We start from the raw sequence: 23,258 nt of genomic DNA on the forward strand, positions 1-23,258 counted from the left end.
GTGATTGCTGCCACGCCCCTTCACATAGGCTTGCATTGAGGGGCGGAGCGTGACGTCACACGGGGGCGGAGGCGTGACGTCACACGCCGTCTGCCATGTGGTCGCCGGTAATCAGACCCACGCTCCGGGGACTGATTACAAACGGGGTGCCGCGTGCAAGATCATGGGCATCCCCAGTGGCGGGACTCCCGCGATCAGGCATCTTATCCCCTATCCTTTGGATAGGGGATAAGATGTCTAAGCACTGGAGTACCCCTTTAACACCAATTCTGGATGCTCCTTATAAATAGCTAAAATCAAGAATAGTAAATTATAATAAATAAAAATAAGTTAAATAGTGCAAATCTCCCTTAAACTGGGTTTTCTCGGGATACACCTTGATGACTATCCTTTGTGTAGGCCATCTATGTTTGATTGGTGGTGGTCCATCCCCAGTACCCCGTACTGGTCAACAGAATATAGATACCTTGAATTTTTTTTTAAATCAACTGGTGCCAGAAAGTTAAACAGATTTGTAAAGGACTTCAATTAAAAAATCTTAATCCTTCCAATACATTTTAGGGGCTATATACTACAGAGGAAATGGTTTTCTTTTTGGATTTATCTGATGTCACGACCACAGTGCTCTCTGCTGACCTCTGCTGTCCATTTTAGGAACTGTCCAGAGCAGCATATGTTTGCTATGGGGATTTTCTCCTGCTCTGGACAGTTCCAAAAATGGACAGCAGAGGTAAGCAGAGAGCACTGTGGTCGTGACTAGAGATGAGCGAACTTACAGTAAATTCGATTCGTCACAAACTTCTCGGCTCGGCAGTTGATGACTTATCCTGCATAAATTAGTTCAACTTTCCAGTGTTCCGGTGGGCTGGAAAAGGTGGATACAGTCCTAGGAGACTCTTTCCTAGGAATGTATCCACCTTTTCCAGCCCACCGGAGCACCTGAAGACTGAACTAATTTGCGCAGGAAAAGTCATCAACTGCCGAGCCGAGAAGTTCGTGACGAATCGAATTTTCTGTAAGTTTTTTATACACTTTATTAGGGAATTCTGAGTTAATAAAGGGGGGGATACTTTGTTCAAGATCCCCATTACTTGGCCAGCATGTGTAGTGTTACAAAGCACATCTCTCTAGAGCAGTGGTCTTCAACCTGCGGACCTCCAGATGTTGCAAAGCTACAACTCCCAGCATGTCCGGACAGCCAAAGGCTGTCCGGACATGCTGGGAGTTGTAGCTTTGCAACATCTGGAGGTCCGCAGGTTGAAGACCACTGCTCTAGAGGACCTGTACTGTATTAAACAGACAACCCATTAAAATCAAGTGAAAGAAACGACCTGTGTGTGGTGTCAAAAAGTTTAATAAAGCATTCTACTAATATAATGCTTTTAGTCCATATGAGCTGAGCTGTCTGGCTTGTAGCGGTGACATCACGTTACACTCTCTGAAGCAGAGCTCCTGTTTCTGCCCCCCTCCTGTCTGCTCAGGGCAAGACCCATGATGTGAAAAGTGGGAGCTCATATTACTGCTCATTAGATTTCAAGGCATTGGAAAGCCTTTTCTTACATAAGAGGACAGTGAGCACGTCCTGATGGAAACTATTTTGACTGATAAAGGCTCCACACATTTAAGTGAATATACATATATTTGAGTCACATACCAAGCTCCAATTTTCTGCTGGTCAATGGGATAACTGGGTGATAGCCTATCTGCGTCATGTATATTTCTGGGAAAACCACTTTAAAACGGTCATTGTCATTTGAACTTTGTATATCGCTATTGCAGCGGGTCTCAAAAGTGAGGCGCAATGCGATGTAAACTTTTTGACAAAAAAGCAACACGTTAAAAGTTGTTACAATAACTCTTTAAAATGAAAATAAATACCTATGATTGCTAATTTATGCAAAAAGATTTATGCATGAAAAAAAGCAAAGAAAAAGAATTTCATTATAAGGGCATGTTCACATGCAGAAAATATGCTGCAGATTTCATGTAAACAGTTTCTCTGCCTAAAATCTGCATGTAACACGTGAATGTTACTCTACATCAGTGTTTCTCAACCAGGGTGTCTCCAGCTGTTGCAAAACTACAGCTCTCATCATTCCCGAACAGCCAAAAGACTGTCTGGGCATGCAGGGAGTTGTACTTTTGCAACAGCTGGAGGCACCCAGGTTGAGAAACACTGCTCTGGAGGCAAGATCCACGGTGAAAAAAATGTTATCTGGACCCAGCCTTAGATTACCCAAAGTGCAATTCAATACAAAAGATAACATTAGATAACAAATAGATAACATTAAGAAAAATTTTCGGTATCCAGTGTCTTCAGCTTTCACTTTACTGTTGCATAATATATCATTAAAACAAAACATAAATAAATTAAAGAATAATATAAAAGGATAAACCGCAAGAAGCCCAGAGCAGCTTGTCATGTGACCCACAAAAGACCCAGCACCCCTCCACCGAATAAAGTTTGGACCCAACTTTTCCACTGTGAGAGAACACATTGAGGAGGCATCTGAAAGCGAAAAGAATAATATTTGTGATATGACAAGTAGCATTTTATTCAATGTATCCTCCTTTACACAGCATCTGTATCTATAAACCATCTCATCTCCATACAACCTTGGATAAATGTCCACAGATCTTTCTTTCCATTTAGTTCAGTGTTTCCCAACCAGGGTGCCTCCAGCTGTTGCAAAACTACAACTCCCAGCATGCCCGGACAGCCAAAGGCTGTCCGGGCATGCTAGGAGTTGTAGTATTGCGACAGCTGGAGGTACCCTGATCGGGAAACACTGGCCTGTGCATATGTAACTGGCAAGAAGAACTGTTGGAGTTATGGATTTATAATTTTGCAACAGCTGGAGGCACCCTGGTTGGGAAACCCTGATCTAGATTGTATGGAGCAGACAGGCTGTCGAGGAAATCAACACATCTGATCCTTTGTTTGCTCAGCAGACAAATGACTCTAGAGGTGTCAGGCAGCAGCTTATCCCTCTTATATAAAATGCATGACTATCTGATCCGAGCATCTGCTGCTTACCACATATATGAATGCACGTCCTGCCATCAGTGTCTCATGTCTAAGGGCTCGTTCACATGGCTGATGTGCTCCACTAAATAAAGCTCCAATGATCAGTCTGTCAGAAGGACGAGAGTTAGGCCCCTTTTCACACTACAGGTATCATCCTGCATTTTTACTGCCGTTATTTTACAATAAGGGATGAAAAAACAAAAATGGATGCAATAACTGGTAATAACGGATGATAACTGATGACCATCATGCGTTATTTTTAATGTTTTATTTCTTAAAAAACCTGATGTTGTTCATCCGTTATCCGTTTTTAACCCTTTTTTTTTGTAAAACTGTACTGAGCATGCTCAGTACAAAAAACAGATGTTAAAAAACCTGACAATAACGGATGTTTTTATTTTTTATTTATTTTTTTAAACATCTGGTTCCCTTCATTGTTAAATTTTAACGTCCAGTTTTTCACAATTTTTTTGCCGGACCAAAAATTTGCGCATGCACCATCTTTTGTACCGGCAAAAATAACTGACATTAGTAAAAACGGACATGCCTGATGCAAAAAAAGGATGCTCAAAAAAAAAACCATTGACATGGATGTGATTTTTTGACGCCCGTTTTCAGGACTTTTTGGCGGGAGTAAGAACGGAGGTTTTTTACAGGATGATACCTGTAGTGTGAAAGGGGCCTTAAAGGAGAACTCCGGAACATAAAAATTGTCCCCCATACTGCCGGCAGTAAAAAAATAAAGATGTACATACCTTCCTCCGCTCCCCCGGGGCCTCCGGTCTCCGCCGCGATCCACTTCCTGGTTGCCGGTGGTCGGATGAGTCATACTGCGTTCAGCCAATCACCGGCCACAGTGAAGTCAGACTCAGCCGGCGATTCTTCACTACATCGGCACCTGCGGCCGGGGCCGAAAACGTCACACTGCCACTCAGCCTATGGTCGGCCGAGTCGGGACTTCACTGCGGCCGGTGATTGGCAGAGCGCAGTATGACTCATCCAACCACCAGCAACCAGGAAGTGGATCGCGGCAGAGACCGGAGCCGGTTACCGGAGGACCCGGGGGAGCCGAGGAAGGTATGTACATCTTTATTTTTTTACTGCCGGCACTATGGGGGACAATTTTTATGTTCTGGAGTTCTCCTTTAAGCAGAGAAAAAAATACTGCATGTCCGAACGGACCCCGAATGGGTCGGAGCACAACGGCCACGTGAATTTAGTCTAAGCTGTCCACACCAAATAAGACAACAGCCAATCAGCCATCTTTTTCAACTTCCCATTAAAGGGGTACTCCGATGCTCCAGCGTTCTGAACATTTTGTTCAAAACGCTCGGAGCTGGAGGCCGTGATCTTGAAGTCACCGTCACGCCCTCTCATGACATTGCGTCACACCCCCTCCATTCATGTCTATGGGAGGGGGCGTGTCAGCAGACATGAATGGAGGGGGTGTGATGTCATGACGTGGCATGGCTGTGACATCACAATCACTGCCACGGGAGATCGCGAGGGGCCCCAACAGCAGGACACCCGGCATCAGACATCTTATCCCCTATATTTTGGATAGGGGATAGGATGTCTAGCAGGGGAGTACCCCTTTAAACATGGCACACTGGGACGGGCCAAGCCTGCATGCTTCACTAGGAGGAGTGAGATAAGACACTATTACCGGTCATCTTCTTGCCAACATACATCGGGTATGCTAACAAGAAGCGGGGTCAGATGAAATTTAGTGTGGCTGCAGAATCATGGAAAAATTAAAGTTAAACAGATTTGTAAATTACTTCTATAAAAAAATCTTAATCCTTTCAATAATTATCAGCTGTTGAAGTTGAGTTGTTTTCTGTCTGGCAACAGTGCTCTCTGCTGACATCTCTGCTTGTCTCGGGAACCACCCAGAGTAGAAGAGGTTTGCTATGGGGATTTGCTTCTACTCTGGACAGTTCCCAAGACAGGTGTCATCAGAGAGAACTTAGACAGAAAAGAACAACTCAACTTCAGCAGCTCATAAGTACTGAAAGGATTAAACATTTTTAATAGAAGTAATTTACAAATCTGTTTAACTTTCTGGAGCCAGTTGTTATATAAAAAAAAAAAGTTTTTTCCTGGAATACCCCTTGGTATTACCCAATGGTTGCAAAAGCGTTCCCTCTAGAGGTAGTTAAAAAATTAAAGACAGAACATTATTACCTGCTATTAGCGGTTCTGTGGTGTTCTTTTTGTCATGTTAATAATAGACGTCACAGTGTGTTGTGCGTGGTCACTTTCAGGTTGATCAAAGAAATATTGCTTTAAAAAGAATCCAAAAAAATATTGTTAATGGGATACAGTCCACATGAAAAGACAAAAACAAACAAAATTCTTAATAAAGACCAAGTTCTTAATAGACACAAAACGGTTCTTTATGTTTTTCCCCGTATTTTGACTTTTTAATGCTTTCCTCTAACTGTATTAGCCTAAGGCTGGGTTCACATCTGCCCTGGGGCTTCTACTGCAGGTTCTGTAAAAAAAGTTAAGACAAAATAGAGCAATGCCATACCAGAAACCCGATGGACCCCTTTAACCCCATCAAGACCCTTAAATTTAGAATTTTGCTTACATTTTCTTCCTCTTTACCTTGTAAAGGATCAGAAAATGTAAATTTTTCGTCATAAGAGGGCTTATTTTTTTTGCAGGACATTTTACTGCTACCCTACATTTTACCCTACAGTGTCATGTGAAGCCAGAAAAAATACATTTGTAGAGCAAAATTGAAAAAGAAGAAAAGAAATGCAATTGTGCTACACAGTGAGGCAATCATTTTCTCTCAGTTTCCCATACGGTAAAACTGTATTGCTGAATTTATGTTTCCAACCAAACCTGTATAATATTTCTTTTGCTTGACTATATATATATATATATATATATATATATATATAAAAAAAATCTGAGTATCACCACGTTCTCAAAAAAAAATAAAAAAAAAATGCAATTTTGGAATTATGATTTTTTACATTTACGCCGTTGACTGTGCGGGATAAGGAATGTGATAAATTAATATTTATGAAAATTTTGCATGTGGCAGTAGCAAACATTTTTCCATTTGGAAAATGAAAAAAGGAGTTATTAAAGTGTTTATTATTGAAGGGGATTTTTTTTGCATATGCATTGATCTATGCGATAGGTGATAGGCTATAAGAAGGCTGCATTAACAGAGCTGTCATGGCAGGCACCGGGGCACAGCAGAGGCCATGAGTTGCCAATTGGTACACTGAACCACCAATGGCACACATCCAGACTGTTTATATGCCCTGATCGCTATGGATTGTGGCATCTAACCAGTTAAATGACTGGCATCGAAGTGATCTCCGATGTTGGTCATAGTAGCCGGCACCCAACGGGTATGGCGCAGGCTCAGCTCCCTAGCCCACACCCTACCCTTTCACCAGACCCATGCCGATTCGGAAAAGGGTTAAACTGAATGTGGTCTGTTGGGGACCATTCCTGCCCGGGGCGTAAGGGATCTGCCAGCACAATGTTTTTTTTGTTCTGCTCCAATGACAAAGCAGAACAGAAAAGTTAAGCCCATGTGTGAACTCAGCCTACATCATGGGGAAACACCCAACATTGATCCTCCAAATGCTGATCTGGGTCTTTTATAACCGAGCAGTATTAATTCATACAGCATTGATGCCCAATTGGTGGCACAATGGTGAGACTGCGCTACTGTGCAGAAATCAGCTTGGACCACTGTATTACACCAATCCCGAATATTCAGAGTTTTCTTACCCCACAACCAACCGCTAGCAATACATGAAGGACCATGATGGCCACAAGTGTGGAGATGGCGATTTTTCGGTTATCCTCGCGTACAGCCGGCCAGAACGTCAGCATCAAAACAGCACCAGACAGACACATGGCTAAAGACATGAGGACCCAGCGTAGAATCTCAGAATGGACAATCCACAATATCTATACAAAAGAAGGGCAATGGATGAATTGGAGTAGACTTAAAGGGGTACTCCACTGGAAACATTTTTTTTTTAAACCAACTGGTGCCAGAAAGTTAAACAGATTTGTAAATTACTTCTATTTAAAAATCTTTATCATTCCAGTACTTATCATCTGCTGTATAATACAGAGAAAGTGCTTTCATTTTTTTTATTTCTTTTCTTTCTGATCACAGTGCTCTCTGCTGACACATTTGTTCATGTCAGGAACTGTCCGGAGCAGGATATGTTTGTTATGGCGATTTGCTCCTACTCTGTCAGCAGAGCGCATTGTGGTCAGACAAAAAGGAAATTCAAAAAGAAAAAAGGACTTCCTCTGGAGCATACAGCAGCTGATAAGTACTGGAAGGATAAAGATTTTTAAATAGAAGTAATTTACAAATCTGTTTAACTTTCTGACACCAGTTGATTTAGAAAAAAATGTTTTCCAGTGGCGTACCCCTTTAACCCCTTAAGGACTCAGCCCATTTTGGCCTTAAGGACTCAGACAATTTAATTTTTACGTTTTCATTTTTTCCTCCTCGCCTTCTAAAAATCATAACTCTTTTATATTTTCATCCACAGACTAGTATGAGGGCTTGTTTTTTGCGCGACCAGTTGTCCTTTGTAATGACATCACTCATTATATCATAAAATGTATGGCGCAACCAAAAAACACTATTTTTGTGGGGAAATTAAAACGAAAAACGCAATTTTGCTAATTTTGGAAGGTTTTGTTTTCACGCCGTACAATTTCTGGTAAAAATGACGTGTGTTCTTTATTCTGAGGGTCAATACGATTAAAATGATACCCATTATTATATACTTTTATATTATTGTTGCGCTTAAAAAAAATCACAAACTTTTTAACCAAATTAGTACGTTTATAATCCCTTTATTTTGATGACCTATAACTTTTTTATTTTTCCGTATAAGCGGCGGTATGGGGGCTCATTTTTTGCGCCATGATCTGTACTTTTTTTTGATACCACATTTGTATATAAAAAACTTTTAATACATTTTTTATAATTTTTTTTTTAATAAAATGTATTAAAAAAGTAGGAATTTTGGACTTTTTAAATTTTTTTTCGTTCACGCCGTTCACCGTACGGGATCATTAACATTTTATTTTAATAGTTCGGACATTTACGCACGCGGCGATACCAAATATGTCTATAAAAAATGTTTTTTACGCTTTTTGGGGGTAAAATAGGAAAAAACGGACGTTTTACTTTTTTATTGGGGGAGGGGATTTTTCACTTTTTTTTTACTTTTACTTTTACATTTTTTTACATTTTTTTTTACACTTGAATAGTCCCCATAGGGGACTATTCATAGCAATACCATGATTGCTAATACTGATCTGTTCTATGTATAGGACATAGAACAGATCAGTGTTATCGGTCATCTCCTGCTCTGGTCTGCTCGATCACAGACCAGAGCAGGAGACGCCGGGAGCCGCACGGAGGAAGGTGAGGGGACCTCCGTGCGGCGTTATGAATGATCGGATACCCGCAGCAGCGCTGCGGGCGATCCGATCGTTCATTTTAATCGCGAACTCCCGCAGATGCCGGGATCTGTATTGATCCCGGCACCTGAGGGGTTAATGGCGGACGCCCGCGAGATCGCGGGCGTCGGCCATTGCCGGCGGGTCCCTGGCTGCGATCAGCAGCCGGGATCAGCCGCGCATGACACGGGCATCGCTCCGATGCCCGCGGTTATGCATAGGACGTAAATGTACGTCCTGGTGCGTTAAGTACCACCTCACCAGGACGTACATTTACGTCCTGCGTCCTTAAGGGGTTAAAGAGGTACTCCAGTGGGAAAAAATGTTTTAATGAACTGGTGCCAAAAAGTTTAATGAACTGGTGCCAGATTTGTAAATTACTTCTATTAAAAAAAAAAGAGAATCTTCATTCTTCCAGTACTTATTAGCAGCTGTATACTACAGAGAAAATGATTTTCTTTTTGGATTGTTGTGCTCTTTTCTGACACCTCTGTCCGTGTCAGGAACTGTCCAGAGCAGGAGAGGTTTTCTATGGGGATTTTCTCCTGCTCTTGACAGTTCCTGACATGGACAGAGGTGTCAGCAGAGAGCACTGTGGACAGAGAGAAAAGAAATCAAAAACAAAAAAAAAAAGAATTTCCTCTGTAATATACAGCAGCTGATAAGTACTTGAAGGATTAAGATTTTTTAATAGAAGTCATTCAAAAATCTGTTTAAACTTTCTGGCACCAGTTGATTTAAAAAAAATAAATAAATAATTTTTTTTTATAATAATAATAATAATAATAATGTTATTTGCCGGAGTACCCCTTTAAAGAGGTCTTCCGGCATCATACTGGAGCAGTGGGGGATTTACAGGGCAGTAATGATTATTTTTCAGTTTTATTAACAAATTTTTTAACATTTCCAGGCAGTTTTCCTAAAATCTTAGTTTGATCACTAAAAGCAGTGTTTCCCAACAAGTGTGTCTCCAGCTGTTGCAAAACCACAACTCCCAGCATGCCCGGACAGCCGAAGGCTGTCCGGGCATGCTGGGAGTTGTAGTTTTGCAACAGCTGGAGGCATCCTGGTTGGAAAACATCGTCTTAAACAAATGTATAGAGCCCATTGAAAAGTTAGTAAAAAACAAAACTGCGCTAAGAATTTAGATGAAGTCATAAAACATATCTTGTTTTTAAGTTATATAATTTTTTTTATTTCTTTTTACACATATATATATTGGTTTATTCCTATTTATACTGTTTGACTTAACACATGTAGATTGTTGCTTTGGCTGCACTTAGCCCTGTAATACTTGTAAGGAGACGATCGCTGCATTTTTTAGATCCTCATCTTTTACCTGGAGCTCTTTTCTTGTATAATTAAATAGTACACGGTTACCAAAGACTTGGTTAACCCGTTCAGGTACAGCGTGCTCAACCCTAAGGTCCACTCACAGAAGTTGGGATGTAGATGAAAAGGGAGTAGCCGTAGACACACACAATCTCCAGGAAGGAATAGGACACCATGCTCATTACTTTACTGTGTCGCCATGAAAGGAAACCCCAGAGAGCCAGCGGCACTAACCAGGCATAGGCATAGATGGCTGTGGCAGCAATGGATACTGCAAGAAAAAAAAAAGAAAGATTTGGTTAGTAATATCCACACTGAAAATTTGGTAAAAATTTCTCACTGCGGATTTAAAGGGGTATTCCAGGCAAAAACTTTTTATTTATATATATATATATATATATATATATATATATATATATATATATATACATATATATATATATATACATATATATATATATCTCTCTCAACTGGCTCCGGAAAGTTAAACAGATTTGTAAATGACTTCTATTAAAAAATCTTAATCCTTCCAATAGTTATTAGCTTCTGAAGTGGAGTTGCTGTTTTCTGTCTAACTGCTTTCTGATGACTCACGTCCCGGGAGCTGTCCAGCTCCTATGGAGATATTCTCCCATCATGCAAGGGATATTCTCCCATCATGCACAGCTCCCAGGACGTGACATCATCATTGAGCAGTTAGACAGAAAACTTCAGAAGCTAATAACTATTGGAAGGATTAAGATTTTTTAATAGAAGTAATTTACAAATCTGTTTAACTTTCCGGAGCCAGTTGATATATAAAAAAAATATACCCCTTTAATTGTTTAGCTGCAGGTTTGCATTAAAGGGGTACTCCGCTGCTCAGCGTTTCGAACAAACTATTCCTAACACTGGAGTTGGCAGCTCGTGATGTCATAGCCCCGCCCCCTCATGATGTCAGGCCCAACCCCCTCAATGCGAGTAGACGCCACGCCCCCTCCCATAGACTTGCATTGAGGGGGCAGGACGTAATGTCATGAGGGGGTGGGGCTATGACGTCACGAGCTCCCGTCACCGGCTCCAGTGTTCGGAACAGCTGAGCAGTGGAGTACCCCTTTAATCTGAACAAAAGTGATAAAAACAAATGAACTACGGTATATAAAAGATCTTCATCCATTACAGATCTTGTCATACTTTAGGACAGTGTTCCCCTGCCATTGTGTCTACAGCTGTTGCAAAACTACAACTCTCAGAATGCCCTTTGGCTTAGTAATAGGGGTATTCCAGGATTTTTTTTTTATTTGACTATGCTACAGGGGCTGTAACGTTAGTGTAGTTCATAATATAGTGTCTGTACCTGTGTGTGACGGTTTTCTCACAATTCTTCTGTGATTATCACCCCAATATTTATTTTTAAAGGGGTTCTCCACCATAAGGTGATTTTAGTACGTACCTGGCAGACAGTAATGGACATGCTTAGGAAGGATCTGTGCTTGTCTTGGGGATAAATGGCTATGTTGTGAGATTACCATAACACTGTGGCGAGTTTTATGAGAACTGGAATTTCCTGTTTAAGTTTTTCTGTTTTGACTACAAATCCCATAATTCCATTTTGCTCCCTCCCACACATTAGCCACCACACCCATTGATACATAAATGAGGTGCATCCAGTTAAAAGACCTGTGGTTTTCAATCAGGGTGCCTACAGCTGTTGCATTAGTTGCAGATTGATCCCTTCACCCATTGAAGCAGACAGGCTCCCTGTCATCACCTGAATAGTAAGTCAGGTCTCAGCCGCATTGCAACCTGGGAAAAATCTGAGACAACAGTCATTTTGTATGCTGTTAAAAATAAATAATGAGGTGAAAATCACAGAAGAATTGTGAGAAAACCGTCACACACAGGTACAGACACTATATTATGAACTACACTAACTTTACAGGCCCTGTAGCCTAGTCAAAATAAAAATAATTCCTGGAATACCCCTTTAACAGTATACAAAATTACTCATGTCTCGGGATTGGCCAGGTTTCAATGGGTTGAGACCTGACATCACTAGTCAGGTGATCAGAGGGAGTCTGTCCTGCTTCAATGGGTGGAGTGACCGCTGGGTGGGAGAGAGTTCATTTTGCAACAGCTGTAGGCGCCCTGATTAGAAAACACTTGTGTATTGCATTGAAGGGATTACAGGTGTGTTTCAATGGGTGGGGTGGCTGATGTGTGGGAGGGAGAAAAGTGACCTCATACTTACAAACTATGGAACTATGGGATGTGTAGTTTAGAGAATGAAATTCAACAGGAAATACCCAGTTCTGGCAGGTACGTACTACTATAATCACCATATGGTGGATAACCCCTTTAATGACAACCTTCTTTACTCATTTCCCTTGCATACATATTCTATTGTACCATTCTTTCTTTTCACTATAACACAATCCTTGACTGTGTGACCTTGTTGACCTTCTTTAGGTCCTACTATGTTGTCTTATTATTGTTGTTGTGGTCTTCGCATCCTGTTTTTGTATATATTTCTTTGAAAACTTAAGAAAAAGATATTTAAGGGAAAAGAAGTCAATTAAGCTCTCAACAATGTGCCACTCACCTTTTCTAAACTCTGGCACATAGCGGTATTGAGATTGTCCCCGATGCAGCAAGAAATTGGATAGATTCCCACTGATTGTGATGGTGAATATCAGCGTGGCACAAATCCAGATAGGCCCTTGTGTAAGAAAAAAAAAACAGACGACGTATGGTAAGTCACTGGAACGCATCATAAATAGTATAGAGACATTCATAGAGAGATTAAAACGCATAATGCATAATGCTGTTAGTAAGTGGCCTGTATGTGTGGTTACCCAAGGTAAGACTTCATTTGGGAAGCCATTTCTAGTCATCCATATTTTCAGCAGCAGTCACTGTAGGGGAAACATACTATGACAGCCATTCATATGAATGCCCAACCACGAACAAAGAGAGACTTAAAAGGGGTACTCCGCTACTACGAATGCTGGAGCCAGGAGCTTGTGATGTTATAGCCCCGCCCCCTCATGACATCACGCCTCGCCCCCACAATGCAAGTCTTGCAATAGACTTGCATTGAGGGGGGGGGGGGGGGAGGGGGGTGACGCCATGAGGGGGCAGGGCTATGACGTCACAAGCTCCTGGCATCGGCTCCAGCGTTTAGAACAGTTTGTTCCAAACGCTGAGCAGCAGAGTACTTTAAAAAGCTGTTCTGTGTATTAACTTAAAAATAGGGACAAGGAAACCCAAAGTTTAAACTCTTAAGGACACAGCACATTTTCATTTTTGTGTTTTCGTTTTCTCCTCATTGCCTACTAAAATCCATAACTTTTTTATTTTTCCACCTATAGACCCATGTGAGGGCTTGTTTTTTGCGTGACCAATTGTACTTTGTAATGAATGTTGTAGCCAAGTTGAAAAGAAAACCGTAGTTCAAGACGATTAAAATGATACCCAAGTTTAAATGCTTTGCTATTATTGAACTACTTAAAAAAAAAAAAAAATGATGTTTTAAATTGCTTTATTTTTCCGTATACAGGGCTGTACGAGGGCAAATTTTTTGCACCCTGATATGTAGTTTTTATCGTGATTTTTTTATGACTTTTTATTTCATTTTTCTGATGCAGCCAATAAGCAGGAATTTCCGACTTTTTTTTTTACGTTTATGCCGTTCGCTGTACAGGATTATTAACATTATATTATGATAATTCCAACATTTATGCATGCACAGATGCCAAATATGTTTATTAAAAAAATTTCCGCTTTTTTTGAGTAAAATGGGGAAAAGAGGCGATTTACATTTTTATTGGGGAGGGGCTTTTTAAAATTTTTATTTTATTTTTTTACATTTATTTTATACTTTTTATGTCCCTATAGGGGACTATCTATAGCAGTGGTTCTTAACCTGGGTTCGGTCAAACCCAGGGGTTTGGTGAGTCAGTCCCGGGGGTTCGGCGGGGAAGGGCGTAACAGGACAGGCAAACCAAGCAATTGCTTGGGGCCCCGAGCACAGCCGGTGTTTGCCCGTCCTGTAGCGACAGGGCAATTCCCCCCATCATTATGAACTCCCTGCGGCCCCGCGTTAAGTTTAAAAACTGACGTCGCCCATGGAAAAGAAGGCGCCGAGGACCGGAGGATAGAGAAGGAGGAAGATGCGCGCTGGCCAGCTTGATAAGTGGCCAGCGGCACGTCATCTTCGGTGTTCCGACCACCGGTCCCGAGACCTACTGCTATAGCCGGAGTGGTGGTTGGAGCACTGAAGTGGGCAGTACACAGACATACAGCCTCCAGCCATACACTGTATATGGCTGGAGGCTGTATGTCTGTGGGGGAACACTGCCTACATCAGTGGTCTTCAACCCGTGGACCTTCAGATGTTGCAAAACTACAACTCCCAGCATGCCCGGACACAGCCTGCGCCTAATGTGTTGGGGAACACTGCCTGCGCCTAATGTGTTGGGGAACACTGCCTGCGCCTAATGTGTTGGGGAACACTGCCTGCGCCTAATGTGTTGGGGAACACTGCCTGCACCTAATGTGTTGGGGAACACTGCCTGCGCCTAATGTGTGGGGGAACACTGCCTGCACCTAATGTGTCTTAATGGTTTTGTTCTTTAATGGTTTTGTTCATTTTGTGCACCTATGTATAAATATATACTTAAATAAATACCTCCTATGTTTTGAATTTGAAAAAAATCATATTTTATTTTTCCAATTAAGAGGGGTTCGGTGAATGCGCATATAAAACTGGTGGGGTTCAGTACCTCCAACAAGGTTAAGATTCACTGATCTATAGTAATCTTTAGACTGCTAATACTGTTCGGTGCTATGCATAGGCATAGCACTGATCAGTATTATCAGCAATCTACTACTCTGGTCTGCTAGAAGGCAGATAGAGAAAAAGACACCGGGAGAGCGGCTGCGGCGTGGCTAATCTGAATCCCACGGCCGTGATGCAGGTGATTTATTCAGCTATTAGAAGCACTGCACTTCCGAAGAGGCCGTGATCTGTCTTGATCCTGGCATCCAAGGGGTAAATGGTGGACATCAGCGTAATCGCTGATCTCTGCCACTACCGGCGTGTCCCTGGCTGCTGAAAGCAACCTGGACCTGCCGTGCATGGAGCGTGCTCGCTTCATATACTGGACGTAAATGTACATCCCAGCGCATTAGGACACATATTTACGTCAATTGCTGTTACGGGGTTAATGTTCATTTGCCCAAATACCATATGGACAAGCATTATAGGACATATGGACAGGAGTCATCCAATCCTTTAACCCCTTAAGGATGCAGGGTGTACAGTTACTCCATGCACCCCCAGCGATTAGAGTATGGTAGGTACTTACACAGGTGAAACACAAATGGCTATGGTACCCCCCCTCAAAATAATAAGTTAGTGAGAACACACTATACCAGTGGTCTTCAACCTGCGGACCTCCAGATGTTGCAAAACTACAACTCCCAGCATGCCCGGACAGCCAACGGCTGTCCGGGCATGATGAGTTGTAGTTTTGCAACATCTGGAGTTCCGCAGGTTGAAGACCACTGCACTATATACTATATACACTTACACTTAACTACACACTTACCATAAAGATCTGGATTACTTCTTACATACAACCTAACAAAGTTTCTTCCTGGTATTGGTAAAACAGAACCTTTTATCCTGTCCAGAACCTAAAATGACATGCACATTGTGTTATTAAAGACACGTATGTAATAAAAATATACTGACAACCATTAAACTGTGCGCTCACCTGATACGTGTCAACATCGAAAAATGTCTGGTAATACTCGAATGTCCAGAAAGGAGCAATCTTCTTCTGTCCTGCAAGCAGCTATACAACAAAGACAACCATGTAGGAACTATAAGAAGTGCGAGTCAAACAGTTTTGGTGTATTTTTGCACCTTTTACAATCCCCTTAGTGTTTCCCAATCAGCAAGCCTCCAAAGGCTGTCCAGGCATGCTGGGAGTAGTAGTTTTGCAACAGCTGGAGGCACACTGGTTGGGAAACACTGCCTTACACTATTATTTTGTGATACTGGGAAACCCTGCTCTTAGCGGATGGATTTCCCGCTGGGCATCTGCTACGAGCAGGGGGTAAATCCACTGCTACGAGCAGACACACAGAGCTACCAGGCCGCAGCAGGGTCGCAGCTACCACATCCGCAGGGTGAAATACGTTGCAGATGGGCTCCGTGTGACTGTACCTTAAAGAGTAGTCCAACCATATGCATTTAAAGGTTACCCGTGGGGGCCACCTGGCATGAAATACGCACAGATTCAATGTCAAAGAAGTGACAAGCCTTTTTTTTCCAATATGAATACATGTGGACTATTGTGTGGATTCCCACTGAAACATTAGGAAGCAGTGTAGAATCTGCTTTCTAATGTTTTTTCAAACAGATTCCAGTGAAAAATCTGCAACAGAATACACAGTGACCCCCCGACCTACGATGGCCCCGACATACGATAATTTCAACATGTGATGGTCTCTCAGAGGTCATCGCATGTTGAAGGCAGCATCAACATACGATGCTTTTGTATGTCGGGGCCATCGCATAAACAGCTATCTGGCAGCGCAGACTGCTTCAGCGGCCGCCGGATAGCCGTTTAAAGTGCCCCATGTGGTCCGGTGACGATCACTTACCTGTCCCCGGTGCTCCGGACCATCCTCTTTGGGATCCCCTGCATCGCCGGCGCTCTCCATCATCGTCATCACGTCGCCGCGCACGCCGTCCCGTCATCCAATAGGAGCGGCGTGCGTAGCGACGTGATGACGGCAATAAGGAACGACGATCCCGGGCAGCGGAAACGGTCTGGAGCGGCGGGGACACCAAAGGGGACGCGGCGACAGCGATGGAGGGCGACATCCATGGCAGCGGTGACGGTCCGGAGCGGCAGGGACAGGTAAGTATGCCTTCCTATATTTAACATTGCACCGATCCCTCAACAAACTATGGTTCATTTGGAAGGAATTACCATCGTATGTTGAGGGACCACTGTATGTGAAAAAAAAAGAAAAAACTCTGCATGATCAAGGCATTAGAATGGCGCTGGTCAACTAAATTTTGCTTTTAAAGGACATCTATAGTTCAATATAACTTTTCCTCTATCCGAAGGATAGGGGATAAGTTATAGATCGCAGGGCGTCCGAGCGCTGTGGCTCCCCGCGATCTCCTGGACGGGGCCACAGCAGTCTGCAGGAAGTGCAGTGTCCACGCCAGCAGAAAGCCGCGGCAGACACGCCCCCTGCATGTATCTTTATGGTGTACATGGAGGGGGCGTGTCGGCCTCCGCATCATGCAGGGACGGAACGCCCCCTTTGCAGCATACTGCCTTGGCCCCGTGCAGAAGATCACGAGGGGCCCCAGAGCTCGGACCCCCGCGGTCTATAACTCATCCCCTATACTTTGGATAGGGGATAAGTTATATTGCACTACAGATGTCCTTTAAGGGCCCATGCACGCTACAGTATTTCTCCTCGGAAATAAGATTCTGGAGCAGAAGCCTTCAAATGTTTTCAATGAGACTGTGCTGCACTGTGCACACTGCGACATTCCTAATTCCGGACCAAGCTGATATAATGAACTGCATTGCCGTCAATGGAGACGGCACATGTCCACACAGTTATAGTGCCGATTTATTGTGACTGCGCCTACTGCACATGGAATCTATGCCCGGAATTTCTTGAGGCGGATATTTTGTAGTGTGCACAGGCCCTCAGGATTCAGGCACCTTTCTGTCTTTACCTCTGTTTTATCAGAATCTTCATTCCCTAACAGGTCGTCTTCTTCTTCTTTAGGCCTGTGCCCTTGCTGGGGGCCCGCCGGCTCATCTGGGTCACCAATACTCACAGTAGTGGCATCCGGGTTTGCAGCAAGCAGATTAGTTGCATCATCAAATTCTTAAAATAAACAGCAGACACACATGTGAAAGCCTACATATAGATATGGTTAATACAGTAATATGTAAGAATGTAAAGCCTGTTCTGACAAGCATTCACATACTTATGTTCTCCAATCAGAGCCAATAGAATGCTCCCCATACCATCCAGAACATAATCCTGTCAGGCTGCAGCATTATCTTTTTCCCAGCTGCAGCACAGGCAGGCACAAAGTGCAGGAAGTGAGGGCGGGACTAGCACTCCTCTGTGCTCACTCCTGTCCTATCAGACTGCAGCATGAAAACAGAGTGGAGGGGGTTACAGAGCAGCGTGCAGTAATTGGATGAAGATAACAAACACAGCAGACTCATGGAGGAAGTGAATGCTTGGTGAGTAAGGGCAGGCTGAGTGCTTGCCTTGGACATGCCCCTTCCTCCCTCCAGTGACATCAGACTGCAGCTCAGATAATCGCTTGTCTGCAGTGGTGTCTCTCCTCGGCGAGCGATTAACTAACCGGCAGTGTGATGTATTGAGCTCCGGCCTTCTGGGACCTACTGTGTCACACTGCTGCTCAGCCTATCACTGGCAGGACACAGCTGGGGCCAGCAATTAGCTGAGCAGCAGTCTGACACGTTGACCCCCGGACCCACGAAGAGAATCATACCGGATCTGTTTTGTTTTTCAGGGTAAAAATAATTTTATGCCCGCAGACTTCTGCCATAATTGGCTCCCAAATTCTGTTTCATTCCCTTCCCTCTGAGCAGGGATTGTTTTGTGACATGCTTAGGTTTAAAATTTGAAAATAAAGAATGAATTAAAAAAAACATACATTTTATGCATTCTTGGGAAATGTACTTTTACCTTGAAATTTAAGGTCATTTCCGGTCTCCATTCATTCACTTGTTACTATCAAGTTGATCCTGCAATAACCAAGAAAAATATATGATAAGCAGTTATCATTTAACCCCTTAAGGACTCAGGGTTTTTCCGTTTTTGCACTTTTGTTTTTTCCTCCTTACCTCCCTTTCAATTTTACACCTAAAAATCAATATGGAGGCTTATTTTTTGCGCCACCAATTCTACTTTGTAATGACATCAATCATTTTACCAAAAAATCCCCGGCGACATGGTATTAAAAATCATTGTGCGACAAAATTGAAAAAAAAAATGCCATTTTGTAACTTTTGGGGGCTTCTGTTTCTACGCAGTGCATTTTTCGGTACCAATTAAACCTTATCTTTATTCTGTAGGTCCATACGATTAAAATGATCCCCTACTTATATAGGTTTGATTTTGTCGCACTTCTGGAAAAAATCATAACTACATGCAGGAAAATGTATACGTTTAAAAATGTCATCTTTTGACCCCTATAATTTTTTTTTTTTCTGCGTACCGGGCGGTATGAGGGCTCATTTTTTGCGCCATCATCTGAAGTTTTTAGTATTGTATTGTATTGATCAAACTTTTTGATCTCTTTTTATTCATTTTTTTCATGATAAAAAAAGTGACGAAAAATACGTTATTTTTGAATTTTTTTGCCCGTGCGCCATTGACCGTGCGGTTTAATTAACAATATCTTTTTATAGTTCGAACGTTTCCACAAGCAGCGAAACCACATGTTTTTTATTTACACAGTTTTTTTTTTATTTATTTATTTTTTTTTATATGGGAAAAGGGGGGTGATTCTTACTTTTATTAGGGAAGGGGTCAAATGATCTTTATTAACTTTTTTTTCACACTTTCTTTTTGCAAATTTATAGCTCCCTCTAGTGGCTATAACACTGTACACACTGATCTTCACAGATCACTGCCATGCATAAACATTGCAATGATCAGTGTTATCGGAGGTCGATTGCTCAAGCCTGGATTTCAGGCTTTGAGCAATCAATCGCCGATCGGAGGCAGGTAATGGACGAGAGTGTATTTTTGTTACTTTAGACGCGGCAATCAACTTTGAATGCCGCGTCTAAAGGGTTAATAGCACACGGCACAACGATCGGTGCCGCACGCTATTCGCCCAGGGTCCCGGCTTTAATTAGCCTCCGGGACTGACCCGCTATGACCGCTAGACCGGGACCGGGCGCAGGGCATACAGGTATGCCCTGCGTCCTTAAGAGGTTAAAGAGTACCTGTCATGATCTTGTTAAATTTTAGAATCCTCCCAGTTCACTGCCCCCATCATGATAAACCACCCCCTGCCTTTATTTTCACTATTTTTTAGTAAAAGTGAACTCAGCCTTACTGCCACATTTCCCAATAGCTTATGGTCAAGGAATCCAACTAAAATTAGGGGATTGTGGAGAACCCCTTCATAAATTTCCAGCAGTGCTTTTATCCTGTATACAGAAACGCTGCCCATCTAAGCAGTCTCTATGAGGAACATTTACCAATCTTTGCTTATGTGTTCCTTTTTTTAGTAATTTTTTCCTTACTTTTTTTTTTGCTTATGTGCGACTTATCTATCAACGGGTTTCAGGCTGTTGATAATTTTCTATCACGTAAGCATTTTTTCCTTTTTTACTTTGGTAGTAGCTTTTTCTGCTCCATGTTTGAGCTGGAGTAAATTTAGTCAATTTTTAACCCTGTTGCGACTTTTTTTTGCGCAGTTGTGACTGTCGCAAATAATTAATACCAGACTACCCGTAGTCCATTTTAAAATTATTACTACGTAGTTAATTTTTGGAAAACTTGCTTTTCTCGCTTTCCAGTCAAAATGTTGCACGAAAAATCGCGTAGTCGAAGGTGCGACAATTATAGTAAAGAAAACCTGACTAAACCCGTTGATAAATGTCCATATATATCTTGCAGTAGTGACCTGTTTACAGGCCAAAAACCAGCATTTCCCAACCAGAGTGCCTCCAGCTGTTGCAAAACTACAAATCCCAGCATGTCCAGGCATGTTTTGCAAATGCTGGGGGCTCCCTGGTTGGGAAACACTGCACTAGAGATTTTATTATAATAACTAAAACACATACATATAAAAAATATCCCATACAATGTCCCAGACAAGGGAGATTCCACTACAGGGGAAAAGAAAGGGCGGCAAGTCTTGCACAACACAGTACAAAGGTGAAAAATAAAAATAATATATATATATATATATATATATATATATATATATATATATATATATAACTCAACGTGTGTGTATGTATATACGTATGTATATATGTATGTATGTGTGTATGTATATGTGTATGTATGTGTGTATGTATGTGTGCATGTGTGTATGTTCCAGCATCACGTCCAAACGGCTAAAGATATTAACATGAAACTTGGCACATATGTTACTTATATGTCAACAACAAACATAGGATAGGTGTGATTTAACCCTTACTCACCCCCATTTGCCAGGGGCGGGGTTTATATTTAAAGTCCCATACAAGTCTATTGGAAATATATGTTACTGCATAACTTCCAAATGGCTGGAGATATTTCGATAATACTTGGTCACATGTTACTTATATGTCCACTTAAAATTTAGGATAGTTAATTTAACCCTTTACTACCCCCATTTGTGAGGGTCAGGGTTTTTGTTTAAAGTCCCATGAAAATCAATGGGAAATGTATGTTCTCACATAACTTCCGTACGGCTGGAGATATTTCAATACCTGGTACACATATTATGGGTCAGGATAGGAGGTCGGGATAGGAGGTCGGGATAGGAGGTCGGGATAGGAGGTCGGGATAGGAGGTCGGGATAGGAGGTCGGGATAGGAGGTCGGGATAGGAGGTCGGGATAGGAGGACGGGATAGGAGGACGGGATAGGAGGACGGGATAGGAGGACGGGATAGGAGGACGGGATAGGAGGACGGAAAAGGAGGTCGGGATATGAAAACAATATTTGAGGACGGGAAATGAAGTCAAAAGTTTCCTTCTTTGTTTATTTTCCTCCACAACAAGGATTAGGAAGGAAAAGCGATAGGAGGAAGGGAAATGAGGATGGGATAGGGGGTCGGGATAGGAGGACGGGAAAGGAGGTCGGGAAAGGAAGACGGGATAGGGAGGTTGAGATTGGAGGTCGGGATATGAGGATGGGATAGGAGGTTGAGATAGGAGGACGAGATAGGAGGTCGGGATAGGAGGACGGGATAGGAGGACGGGATAGGAGGACGGGATAGGAGGACGGGATAGGAGAACAGGATATGAGGATGAGAGATGCGGGCGAGAAATGAGGTCGGGATAGGAGGAGAGAATACGAGGACAAGTACTTCCTCCTATGTTGCTATTCCTCCACCACAAGGTTTAGGCAGGAAAAAACGGGCAACGCAGGGTACTCAGCTAGTGTGTGTATGTGTATATATATATATATATATATATATATATATAAAAATACACACACATTAACATAATACCCGACTTTCTTGCTGTTTCCCCTTGCACTACTTTAGTGGTCACTAAAAAAGTTGTCCTAATAATTAGCTGGGTTTTTATTGCGATTGTTGGCTCTCCAGCTGTAAGGGCTCATTCACACTACGGAATCCATCTGGAGCGGGCGCAGAAAAAACAAGCTGGCGCTAGGACCGCTCGGAAATGTGCAGTCTGCATAGACGGCAATGCGTTTCTGAGCATAATCCGCCGAATTAACAAGTCCATTCTGTCAGAGTTAGGAAATTCTAATGGCGGGGCGTTCTGTGGTGAAAGGCCGCATTCACACTACGGAATTCCCGAGCCAAATTCAGTTTTGAAACTCTGCCCGTAAAAATTCAGACGCAGCAGAGTCCCATTGCTGGCAGTGGGATTCCGCTGCACAGCGCACACTGCGGCGATTGCAAGGCGGAAAATACCCTCGAAAAATTCCATCAGAACATCGAACTCATTCAACGTTCTGGCGGATCTCTGCTCCGCAGACATTGGTGTCTATGGGGACGACAATGTCTGCGCGGTCCTAACACCAACTGATTTAGTCGCCGCTGGTCTGCACTGACCGCACTCGGAAACCGCCGCAGATTCTGTAGTGTGAATTTGGCTTAAATGGTGAAGCAGAATCTCATTGAAAGCAATAGGGGGCTACTGCACTGCATTTTCTGCAGCAGAATTCCACTCAGAAAATACAGAGTGTGAATGGGCCCTAAGGAAACTACAACCCGCAGCAAGCCAACCACAAGCTGCCGGAGCATGCTGGGAGTTGTGGTTCGCCTGCACAGTCTCTACATAACCTGGTTACAGCCCATAGACCAGTGTTTTCCCAACCAGAGTGCCTCCAGCTGTTGCAAAACTACAACTCCCAGCATACCCAGACAGCCGGCATGCTGGGAGTTGTAGTTTTGCATCAGCTGGAGGCACAACTGCCATAGACCCTTGTGATGTGTGTTGAATGACTCGGCATGAAAAGAACGAGGACACGGCCCGCACCCCTTTGGAGCCCGCACAGCAGCACAGGACCGAACCGATCACATGACATGGCTACAAGATACATACATAAAATACATAGGAGAACCTACTCACAGCTTAGAAACACGTGACGGCGCTCTTTATTGCCGGAAGTCAGGGAGCAATTTACCACGTGAGCGCCGCAGGTCCAATCAGATCCCA

General features: G+C 42.8%; 1 protein-coding gene across 2 annotated transcripts; it reads right to left on the bottom strand.

The window, feature by feature from the left end:
* Positions 1 to 1,241: 1,241 nt before the first annotated feature.
* Positions 1,242 to 23,258, bottom strand: YIPF1 (Yip1 domain family member 1). Of its 2 annotated transcripts, none has more exons than XM_056532152.1 (10): positions 23,172 to 23,258; positions 18,584 to 18,642; positions 17,589 to 17,743; positions 15,592 to 15,672; positions 15,424 to 15,511; positions 12,414 to 12,530; positions 9,937 to 10,103; positions 6,794 to 6,976; positions 5,220 to 5,314; positions 1,242 to 2,509 (listed from the first exon to the last, which is right to left on the bottom strand). In XM_056532152.1, the coding sequence occupies exons 2-9, from the start codon at positions 18,612 to 18,614 to the stop codon at positions 5,222 to 5,224; spliced, it is 915 nt and encodes a 304-aa protein (XP_056388127.1). In that variant the 5' UTR covers positions 18,615 to 18,642; positions 23,172 to 23,258; the 3' UTR covers positions 1,242 to 2,509; positions 5,220 to 5,221. The 2 variants fall into 2 exon arrangements, with proteins under 2 accessions (XP_056388127.1, XP_056388126.1); XM_056532151.1 differs by having other exon boundaries at positions 5,216 to 5,314.

This window comes from Hyla sarda, chromosome 7, assembly GCF_029499605.1.
Source record: "Hyla sarda isolate aHylSar1 chromosome 7, aHylSar1.hap1, whole genome shotgun sequence".
Taxonomy (NCBI): domain Eukaryota; kingdom Metazoa; phylum Chordata; class Amphibia; order Anura; family Hylidae; genus Hyla; species Hyla sarda.